Source organism: Talpa europaea, assembly GCF_964194135.1.
Source record: "Talpa europaea genome assembly, chromosome: 7".
Taxonomy (NCBI): Eukaryota; Metazoa; Chordata; class Mammalia; order Eulipotyphla; family Talpidae; genus Talpa; species Talpa europaea.
The window spans coordinates 44761272-44773415 of NC_140074.1; the positions used below are offsets into that span (position 1 = coordinate 44761272).

The window sequence follows — 12144 nt, forward strand, 5'->3', positions numbered from 1 at the left end:
GTGGCACGTCTTTAATTGCCTTGCCTTTCAGATGAATATACTAAAATATGTTTAACATTCTTATTTGGCAATTTTTTTTTAATGAATAGTCCTATTTTCTTTCCTTTCTCAATTTTTTTTAAAACAAACTCAAAATTCTCAGGCTGCTATTTTCAATGATAATACCAGCTAAAAGATTTTTTTCATCAACAAATGCACTATATTTATACATGGAGCACATGCCTTCACTTCATCTATCCCTACTTATTGTGCTATACCATTATTTTTGCTACCTGCACAAAAAGAGGTCAATTTCCTATGAAATGTGCTCACAATATGGGATGATTCTTCACACTCAGGTCTCATACTTCAGATTTAAGTCCTTGTTATAATTGATTCATTTTAGAGCTCCCAAATTTCTGATTCATAAAATTAAATGTCAGATGGGCCTCTAAAACCACGAGGTTTAACTCCGGTATCTCACAGACATACCTACTACATATTTAGAAAAGTTAATAAAGACCAAGATGAGTTAGGATATTATTCAAATTATTTCCAAAAAAAAGAAAATTAGCAAATTTTCCAACTACAGTTCCAGTTATAGCAAAACCTTATCATTTAGAGTTCCTAGGAAAAGCCTTTATGGAAATACAAAGAATTTATTTTCCAAATATCATTTCATTCCCGGGACCAAAGCTCTATTTTCATATTTTGACACCACTAAATCCAGTACAAACACATATTCAAAGTGATTAATTAGCAAGTTACCAGACTTTTTAAAAAATATTATTAAAAAAATAAAAATAAATAAAAAGTTAAGAATTTGCCTTTCATAAAGATCCAGCCCAGGCTTATCTTTTCATAAACATTCCTAGACTACCCCACACTGCAGAGGCCATAAGCTCTTCTAAAGAATTCTTCACACTATTTATACTACTCAACTGATATTTCATATAAACTGCTACATATATATACCTATACATTCAATCAGTATTTGAGCTAAGTACCATGGGATGAGCGGTAAGACAAGTCCTTGTGGAATTCAAGGTCTCGTGTGAAAGTCTCCCTGGATTCATCACTTGCCTGGATGTGACCCATTCGCAGTTATTCAACACTGGAGAAAACAATAGCACACATTGGAGCTCTCATAACATTTGATTGCTCTTATTTGTTTCTTTACCTTCTTTATATATGATAACCTTACTAATCCAGAAGCAATTATTTTCAAAGTTACATATGATAAGATCACTTGAAATAGAACCCACTGGACTCATGGCAATACAGAGAAGTTTCTGCATGGATATTGGTTTCCTGAAATTGGTTTCCTATGTCAGTGATAAGAGCAGTTTTATTTTTAATTTGTACTATCAATATCTGATTAGAAAAAGAAGAAAAAAACAACTTATAGCCTTGAGCCCAAGACTTATTGCCACACAAATGACCATTTGAAGGCAGAAAAGCCTTTGCATTAATGCATAAACTTACTGCAATGGTGTTTACTTTCCTGAAAAGCTATTTTCAAATCAATGACATGTCTTACAATCAATACTGCCTTCAAAATGAAGAAATTCCAACTGACTTAATGAAAGAATTGGCTGGCAACTTTGAGACTGAACTCCTGGTCTTGACTTTACTGCCAGCTGGCTATGACCACTCAGCCCTCTGGGATGTCTCAAGTCCCTTCACCCACTGACCTTCTCTACACCATCCATAATATAAGACCTGCACTTGATTTCTCAGACTCTTAGTGGTATAGAACCAATTTTAAAGATTTTTCCATCAGTTGCAGACTGATGCATTGATAAAAAAAAAAGGAATACTCTTCAATATCATGAAGTAATAAATTACTATGAAGGGTTTCTAGATGCTGACTCACTATTTCTGTATTGGCATGGGCCCACAACTGCATCTGAGACTACTGGATGACTAGGGTACATTAGATGATGATTCTGCAAATGATTTATCACCTTCATTTATTTCATTTTGTTTAGTAATACAATTACCCTATATTTCCTAATCACACAGCAGTTGAGCAACTGAACCCAATCCCTTGGATGAGTTACTCAAAATGAAAGGTGTTATTCATGGCAAAGTCAAGAACACAGTGGCATAGATAACCCATCTGTGGGTCACTGGCAACTGACCAACAATACAGAAAATGATTTTCAGGCAAAATAATTAGAAATAAATGCTTCCCTCTAACTCATTAAAGAGAACTCATAATAATGGGCCAATTACAAAAAAAAAAAAAAAAAACTTAAAATAAGGAATACTACTCTTTGGAGGAAATATAGGCCAATGTTCCATAGAGAATGAATTTTCAGTCTAGAATAATATCAGTCTAGTAGCTTACACAGAACATGCTTCTTTTATATAACATAATCTACAATAGAAATCTATTTTTTTGTAGTACATAAAGGCTAAAGGCTCATGCAGATGTGCATGCTGGTTGCTTTTTGTGAAGATTCCTGCCAAAGTAAAATATACATCGATATTTACTCTTCCTCTCTGCACACTAACCTGATACCTGAAGACAAATGCTGAAATCCCTACAATTTACCAAGTTCAGACACTGAAGACACATCACTAAGTTAATGAGGGAGAGATTGCATATTCCAGGCAGATCAGGCCCAAGGGCCATCTAAATATCTGCTGAAAGGTTGACCTTAGAGCCCAGAGTGACAATCAGAGCCTGGACAGGCCTGATTGCTCCCAGCCAATACTATAAGACATGTTCTCAAATAGGAGTGTGTATTAGGATCCACTGGAAGGCTTATTAACAAACACTTCTGCCCTACTCCAGAAATTCTGATTCGTAGGCCACAACGGGGACTAAGAGTTTGCATTTCTAACATGTTCCCAGGAAGCGTCAATACTACTGGTCCTGGGAACATACTTTGAGAACCACGAATATAAAACATCTAGTGACAGAATTGGAAATACCTCAGGGGTCACCCAGTCCAAACCTTTCATTGCACAGGTGAGAACCTTGGGTCCAGAAGGAATGTCTTGGACATAGATGCAGTACTTGGAGGATTCCCCACCAAAAAAGAAATTCAGATCCCCAGCACCTAAATGCACTGGCTCACTTCATGATTCTAAGTTATGGCCACACATCAGGTCTCTCCTCTCTGAAAAGAGGCACCAGTAGAGACTTCATGCTACTGAACCTTCTAGAAACTACATACTAATTCTGTCAATGACCCTGTAGCAGAAGGCAAGTGGCCTAGACCTATACAGGGAGTCAGCAGCACAGTAATCATTACTTTTTGTCTGTATTTTATACCAAGGAAGGCTGGCTCTAATGAACATGCTCTTGTCACCATGCCCTGCTGCCTCTCCCTCAGTTCCCTGGCACTTGGGCACAATCAGCCTGAGGCTTTGAAAAGTGACAGAAGGTTGCAGGAGACAGTGGTAGGTGATTTGCAGTGCTGCTGTGGAGGTAAGCATGCAGTGTTGCCTCAGTATTACTGAGTGGTGGAATCCCTGTGTGCTTGGCAATCTGGTCTGAGGCCAATATCAAGACTCCCTTGGATCCTGTTCATTGACTAGACCTATCGCCAATTCCCATCAATTCTATGAGCTTCCTGCTTCCCTTCCAGTAAGTTATTCTCCTGTTTAAATGGCCTGCAACCAAGAAACACTGGCAAACATTATAACTCATTAATTTACCTATCAGCAGAGAGCCAACTGCTCATAATAAAAGTTAGGGCTCCTCTGTTCTGCTCTCTGCCCTGGCTCTGGTGAATCCTCTCACCCTGCCGTGCTTCTAATTGTACCCACTTTGTATAAATAAGTAAATAAATCTTCAAAAAAAAAAAAAAAAGTAGTAACATTGTTTAAAAAAAAAAAAAGTTAGGGCTCCTGCAGTGCCTTCCACCTTGAGAGCCCTTAGATTCATAACGCACATTTGTTTCTTTGCAGTGTTTGCCGCAGCAGCCTCATGGCTCATGGGGCCATTCACATTCAGGTGATGACAATGTCTGTGATATACGTCCCTTGGCCAGCACTGATTGAGCCAGGAGTGCACCCTGATCCATGCCACTCACAAGGCAGGCCCAGAAAGCTCTCCAGCTTGGAAGGGAGAAAGGCAAGTCATGCTGATGGCTTTGCCTTGGAGAAGGACTCTGAAGCCACCCACCCACGCTGGCTTTTGCTCTCCTCCATCCTGTATTATTCAATTGCTTTAATTTCATGAGCTCCCCTGGTGAGAATCCTCCCAAATTTTTGCCTGATTTTCAACCCCTCTCTTTAGTAATGTAATAGCTTTGCTCACTACACACTAAAATCCCCTTCTGCCTTCTTAAGCTAGCTAATTCTCCCTCCCTGCATCCATACACAGGAGTTCTTACAAGGAAACTTCTTTGGTGAGTCCATATCATGGGAATAAAGAAAACAAAAGTGCCATAAACTAGAAGGGACCTTTAAAAAGTTTTTTTAACATTGCTTGTTGTCAAACTCCACTGTCAGATTTCTTTATTTTGTATCTGCTTATAGCATTACATTCTAAAAACATTCATCCTCTAATTCCATGCTTTAATAGCAATGTGTTTCCTCAGGTACTTAGATCCTGGCAATTGATTTGAATTAGTGGGCTCCATATCTGTGTTTCCAGTGGCTTAAACACCTTAAAAGAGTAGGTGCAATTCTCCATAGAAGTAACCAAGATTCTGCAGTGAAATGATTCCTGGGCTGGGAAGGGCAGAGAGAAGATGAGCCTGGGACATCTAGTTATGCTGGAAAGTAAGAGGGAACTCAAAAATATTGGGGGCATGTCTCAATGACAGAAGAGCCAACTTAACAGGGATCCCATTGAGCAAATAGGTACAACTTAAGCACCAAAATGATTAAATACAGCAATGAAATAAAAACCACTGGTTTTTAAAAAAATTAGATTCATGAGTAACAGATGGTTAACAAACAAAGGCAAAGGAAAGTTTCTTACAGTAGAATGTCCAGTGCCAACTGGTAAATGAGAGAGATATGGAATAGGAAAAATCATTTTGTATCTGTCATAATTGCATCAGGTAGTAATCACGAATAGCTACTTACTCTAGAGGGCCATTTTGATGGGAAGGATATTTGCATGGTCTTACAAAGTGTTTCCCAACAACTGTAAAGACAGTGGAAAAATCAGACATCTTGACCAAGCAAACAAATTGGTCAAGCTATCAAACTGGTCATTTTTCCATTAACATCTCACTGATGAGGAGTAGATGGACATAATGCCTCCAACAGTGATCCCCACGAATGACATCGCCTATCCAGAGTTTCAGCCAAGAATACAGAGTTGGACTCTTTAATAGCAAGAAATCAGACAAACACCAAATGATGAACATTCTGTTTAGAAAAGCAGCAGGGACTTTATTCCTCAAATATTCAATGTCATAAAAGCAATGAGAGCCTCTAAAAATGTTCTGAAATAAAGAAAACTTTAGGACCTCCCTGGTGGCTCAAGGGGTTAAGCACAGCACTATGAAGCTATCCACAGCCAATGCCGTGCCAGATTGATCCCTGGCCAGAGAAGTGACCCACATGCTGCAGCAGACCTCTCCTGCCGCACCCACTGCTCCCCTCAGCAGTGTATTTCAGTCAGTCTGCCCGTTCTGTTCCCCGCTCTGTCTCTGGTGAATCCTCTCACCCCCCACACCTCTGGCCTGTACCTGTTCTTGTATGCATAAATAAATCTTAAAAAAAAAAAAAAAGAAAACTTTAAATTTCAGAACTAAATGTGGGATCTGCACATACACAGGAGCCTGTAGTGGAGGTGGGAGAAATGTCACTAATGACGTTAATGAGTCAACAAACAAAACTGGGATAGGGATTACAGAATGGATACAAGCACTGTATCTGTATCCAGGTTAAATTTATTGAAACTTCATAAATGAACTGTACTTATTTAAGAGACCATCTCTATTTGTGGGATAAATACAATGACGTAATGAGGGGTACAGGCTAAGCTGCATATAACTTACCTCAAGTACACAAATGAAGTGAACACACAGATGAGAATGAAAACGGGGTAGATTGCCATTTATAGATCAAGTGGAAAGCAGGCATACAAACTTTTTTGGACTATTCTTGCAAACTGTTTCAAAATAAAAAATATTTTCAAATTATTTGGGGGGCAGAAAAGTAGAGGGAACTCTTGCACATGGAAATATTTTATATCAAGATTAATGCTTACATAACTTCACATGTGTTAAAATACATGAAATTGTTGATTTTTAGTAACTCATACTTCAATTAAGCTTATTGGAAAAGGCACAATGGGTAAGAGTCCATTATTTGGAAAGGTTCTGTGTTCATTTAATGTAGAAAGAAGAGTAGAAAAATTGCATTTGCCTCCTGAGAGGCCTCCAGAGACTGCCCGCTGCTTCACAGAGGAAGTACTGGTGAGGTTTATTTCAGCCAGGATGGACATAAGCCATAAAAGCTCACACAGTTCCCTTTCTGAACCATATTATGGTACAAAAAATTAAGCATTTCTCCATTAACATCTCTTTTGATGGTTAACACACAAAAACTTGATGAAATCTTGCACCTGAGGGGTCCTTCATACTATCCCGGGTCCTAAGAACAACACATATCATCTCACAAGTTCCTCTTGGTGGGTGGGGAGAAGTTTGTGCATGTCCCGCACAAGCCCCCAAATAGGGATGGTCATCAGCATCCTGCCCTCCCCGTTTTTCAAGGCCCTACTCAAAATTCCTCAATTGGAAGCTTCACCTTTTATCTCTCTTAAGTGTTTATGACCATCTTCCTCATAAAAGCGACTTATGAAAAAGCAACTCCAACTCAGGGCTTGGAATTGACACCGAGCACCATGACTGGCACTTTGGAAAAGTCCGTTATATTGACTGACACAGGAAGGAACAGGAGTACACTTACCATGTCACTCCTGTTCCTCTTCAGAAAGTGAGAAAATTCTGTCACTTTCTGCACCATTTTCTCTAAAGCACTACCAGGCCAGGAATGTATTTGAAAATGGAACTTTGTTATACTCAACACAATAAAACTTTTTAGGACTCAGATTTTCAACTCACTGGATAAGTAGGAAGTGTGACTTTAAAATCAGCTTACAGATTAGAACACAGTGTGGAAAACTCAAAGCAAAACATTTCTGTTACAGCACTACCAGGACTATTTAAACAAAACCGATTATAGGACCTACAAATTAGCAACTGAAATCGAAAATGACATCTGACTGGTAGTTAAACATGCTCAAAAATGTAGTATAGTTTGAAGTCTGGGAGTGTGATGCCTCCATTCCCTTCTTTTTTTTTCAGGAGAGCTTTGGCTATTCGGGGTTTTTTGTGATTCCATGGAGTGCAAACTGGTCCAACCACCATGGAGAGCTGTGTGGAGATTTCTGGACCTACTAAACATAGAGCTTCCATATGATCCAGCAATTCCACTCCTAGGTATTTACCCAAAGGACACAGAAACATCAATTCCAAAGAACACCTGCACCCCTATGTTTATAGCAGCACTGTTTACAATAGCTAAGCTTTGGAAACAACCCAAATGCCCAAAAATAGATGACTGGATCAAGAAGATGTGGTACATATATACCATGGAATATTACTCAGCATTCAAAAAAGATAAACACATGCAATTTGCAGCAACATGGATGGCGCTGGAAGGAATCATGCTCAGCGAAATAAGCCAGAAAGAAAAAGAAAAATACCAGATGGTCTCACTCATAGCAGGAATCTAGAAAACTTAAATAAGGGACCAGGAAAAAGAATAACTATAAGAAAGAAAATATCAAAATCAGCAAACAACTATGAACAAGAGACACTCTATGGGGGGTGGGGGGTGGGGAGGGGAGGGATTGGGGTCAAAATAAGGGGATTGCAATTGTATGGGGAATATAAAAATAAAATTTATTTTAAAAACAAAACAAAATAAAACAAAAACAAAAAACAAAAACAAAACAAAAAAAAAAAACCCTGGTGTCAGTGTTGATCCCTTTCATTCACACCACTTCCCTTCACCCCCACAACTCTTTCCCTGGCTTGAATCATCATCATCTCTTGCCTGGATTATTGCTAAAGACCCCTACTTGATCTTTTGGTTCCCAAACTTGCCTTTCAAGAGACTTGCCAACACAAAAAGCAGATTGCGCGGGAGGGGAGGGATTGGGGTCAAAATAAGGGGGTTGCAATTGTATGGGGAATATAAAAATAAAATTTATTATAAAAAAATGAAATAATAAAAATGAAAAAAAAAATGCTCAGAAATGGAGCAATGAATAGTTGGCATTTACCAATAACTCAGGCTCAGAATATGTTGAGGGAAGTTAGGCCACTGCTAAGACAAGGCAGAGCCAGGGTTTGAACTCTGGCAGTCTGGCCTAACAACACACATTTAACACCTTCCCATACTAGCATAAGTTAAATATCAATTCCCCAGTAAACATTCCTTCCAGAGAGTTCCAGCATTAGATGCATACAAAATGTAGCTGTCAGAGTTGCTGGCGGCACTCAACCCAGTTAACAAGCAACACTTTCCCAAGTCTCATTTAATACCAAAATCAATAAAAGATCACATTTCTCTCTTTGCTATTTCTCCACTGAATGTACCCATGACGGCTCTTATCAGAAACCCTTTCTATCCTCCTTCTATTTGAAAAACTGGGAAGGAATTTTCACTAAACTCAGGCAGCCCTTTACCCCCCACCTGCCAACTGAGAGCAAGGTATCTCTGACATCTTGCGGCTACTTACCCTACCCAAACAACAGCTTTCATCTTTCCTGTGGACACTGTCCGCGAACAGGATACTCTGCCACTGAAGATACTTGGAAATGTCCTCACATCATTGCAAAGGCTTTCCTCGCCATGAAGCGCCTGGCTTTTTAGGTCATTCCTCGTTCCCCAGGGGATTCTTGACTCACATTAGCAAAGTGTTTTCACTTGTGTCATTTCACCCACATGTCATCTAATTCACCTGAGTCTCTACAGCAGGTGAATTTTTCATCCAAACTTAATGACTTCGGACCAAACAGCTTTGCCCGTCCCTGATATCTGTATCTTCTGTGTCATTGCCTCCTCCTTTGTCTTCAGGAAAAAACAGAAGTGTGCCCTACTCCCACAGAGAGTGAGAGAAATCAGAGGTTTAGAAGTCCACCCTTGGGGGTCAGGGGGTAAAAAGACAAAACGAGCTGGCAAACAATAAATCAGAGACATTCAGCAGGGGCGGGAGAGGGATTAAAACAGAGGAGGGAAGAGCGCAAGGGACGACAGTGATGGCTCACAGGTGTCTTGGTTGGTGGTGATTTTGAGGGGACTATACCTGAGAGGAGAAATTAAACTTGTACAAAAATGAACAATGATATGAAAATATATGAATAAAATTAAAATAAATAAAAGTCCACCCTTGGAGTTCTGTACAGTTCCTGGCGTTTTAAAACTATTTCTAGCAGCTTCTGAGTGACTAGCACTGAGATGCTATGCAAGTCACAATGGAGCACAAGAAAATGCCTATAAATCCGGAGGTCAGGCATATATTGGGAAAAGACCTGGGAATGATGAGGAAGGTGCTCTAGTCACCAGGGTTAAACAGGACTTCCAAGGCAAACAATTTACTGACAAACCTTTCTCTTCTGTTTTGATTGCAAATGCAAGTATTTTACTTCAAATAGGCTTATCACCAATACGGTACAGCTCAGCTTACTACTTAATTTTTGTACACAGATCCAGCATTTGTCAAGCTCGTGGTATATTCCACACACTGTACTTCAAACACTGACACAAATCAAAATATTTCTAAATGAAATAGGGTTTAGCCTGTCCTTGAAAAGAAAGGAGTATGCTGCTAAAGCCAAGCCTATCCCTTTTGTTTGTGCAGCCTGGGGCAAGAGTACAAAAGAGGCCCACGTAATTACTTTAAAGTGCTAATCAAGCTCACAAACTGGAACAGAATCACAAACTGCCTCCTCCCTTGACAAATCAAGCTTTATAACAACCTGGAAGGCCAGGTACAATTTAGAATTCCAGATCCTGAAGGGACAGGGCAACCCTGGCCATTAAACAGAACTCCTTCCCTTCCGCAGCCAGGTCCACCTCTACCCAACGGATACTCAGGGCCACAGTGTGGCTGTCCAGCTGACATTTCCAAGAAATTTCCACAACCCAGTACAGCCACCACTTTGGGCACTCCTCAGGGATAGGGACTGCCCTCCTGCTTGGCATAGGCCCTGAAGTAGGCTTGGGGTTTGGTCAAAGCCTCCCATCTAGTCCTGTGGGAAGGAAACAGGCGGGGGTGGCCAGATTCTCGGCTCTAAACTCAGTGAATACATGCAAGGGGGTTCTCTTGCTCATGTCTTCTCTAATTTATTTTAGCTAGATCCCATTCCGTGAAGCTCTCCGGGAGTGTGACTCCTTTATACTAAAGATGAATAATCTGGTCTGAGAGAAGAGGGTTCTTGTCTAGAAAGGATGAAAGAAAAAAGTTGGAAGTACTTGCAAGCCATCTACAATAGAAAGATCTGTCAGCTAATATCCAGCAAGAAGGGAAAGGTTAAGATTCCTCACACAGCACATGGATTAAACAGTTCTAGGAAGTCAGAAGAGGTGGGCTCCTTCCCCTATAAGGTGGGCAAACCTTAAATGCTTTGTTTTTGAAAGTGGGTGTCCTACCTAGAATGGTAGAGAGACCCCAAAAAGCCTATTGACGATCTAGTTCTGGCAGCTCACGCTCACACTCAGGTACTATGGGCCTGTTGCAAAGATTAAGGCCTCCCAGACAGGGAGTCCCGGACATAGGCGACGGTTGGGGCTTTCTCCCGAGACTGAAATGACAGCTGCTTTGCCTTTTCTCGGGGGCAAATTCACCTTTTTCTGGGCTTCCATTTTTAATTCTATAAAATGGGGCTAAGACCTAGCTGCCACAAGCCACATACTGTGGGATAGAAGGGGTTTCAGGAAGAAAGGTAAAGCTCAACAGGTGAGGAAAAATAGACGCGTCCAAGTTCTGCCTTAGCCTTTGTTTTGAGAGAGAAAGGATGCCCAGCTGGAGGTGCAAAAAACAGGCGCTGAAGGCCCCAAGTTATCTGCATCCCCGAGCCCCTGGGAAAGTAGGAGAAGCGCAGCCCCAGACTCCATACCCAGCGCGGATCAGGGCGAGGGAAGGGGCCGGGAGGGAAACTCTCTCTCTCACTCACCCAGCAGCAGCAACTTGAGCTCGCGGCGCGCGTCCTTCTTGTCCCGGCGAAGTTGCCGCTCGATCTCCGCGCTGATGCGCTGCGATTCCTTCTCCTCCGCCGACAAGCAGCAGCAGCCAGCCATGGTGCGCTCTGTACCCGACGGGACCACCAGCCCTGCGCGCCCGGATCTTCCACCGGTACCTCGCCGCGTCGATCTGCGACGTGCACGGCGTTCGGAGAGAAAAGACAGATCCCGATTTGAGTTTTGGAGTCAGAGGCTCCGAGCTGCGGGGCTCAAGCTGACCCCGAGAGTCGGCTCCGAGGCGAGGGCGAATTCCGAGTGCAGGGAACGCTCTAGTGCACCCAGAATCCGGGCTCGCCAGCCCCTCACTGACCCCAGGAAGGAAGGCAAGAAGAGGTTAAAAGCATTGAGGGGCCCCGGAAAATCCGCGCGTCCCCAGGTACAGGAAGAAGTGGACACCCAGCGAGAGGGGCGCAGACCGCGCGTAAAAAGTTGGGGCGTCCGTGTTGAGGGAAAGCGGGAGCTCCGGGCTTAGGGTTTTCCCAAGCAGGGTGCAGGCACGGTGATGGCAGGAGGCAAAGGGCCTGGGTGGCCCTCGTCTGGAAAGTTCCGAAAACCTCAGCATCGACCGCAGACTAAGAGGGAGTGGAAAGGTTTGCAGGCTTTAGTGGCTCCAAGTAGCAGGAGGCGGAGCATCAGAACCTGCAGGGGTAGAGCTTGCCCGAGTTCGTCCGGGGTGGGGGGAGGTGGGGGGAGGGGTTAACAGCAAGTAGGGAGCTGGGCCGCGGAGACCCCGGGCGGGTACCTCCTGGAACCTTCCCAGCACTGCCTCCCTGCCACTGGCGTCCCAGCGCGGGGAGGGCCGCCTGCCGAGGCGGCTGTAACCAGCGCGTTCTGGCCGCCAGGCCCTGCTCCCTGCCCAGATCCGGGTTGCGACAGGTGAGTGAGTTTTGCCAACTCCCAGCTGAGAGAAGTGGAGCTCAGCCAAGCGCG

General features: G+C 42.5%; 1 protein-coding gene across 1 annotated transcript in view; it reads right to left on the reverse strand.

Annotated features, from left to right (window-relative positions):
- The window catches only part of GNA14 (G protein subunit alpha 14), a gene marked incomplete at both ends in the record, with an annotated part of 171889 nt that extends 160618 nt beyond the window's left edge, over window positions 1-11271 (reverse strand). The window contains one exon of the mRNA XM_084238767.1: window positions 11148-11271. Within this exon, the coding sequence (XP_084094893.1) occupies window positions 11148-11271 (124 nt within the window). The remainder of the gene's footprint in view (window positions 1-11147) is intronic.
- Window positions 11272-12144: the final 873 nt, after the last annotated feature.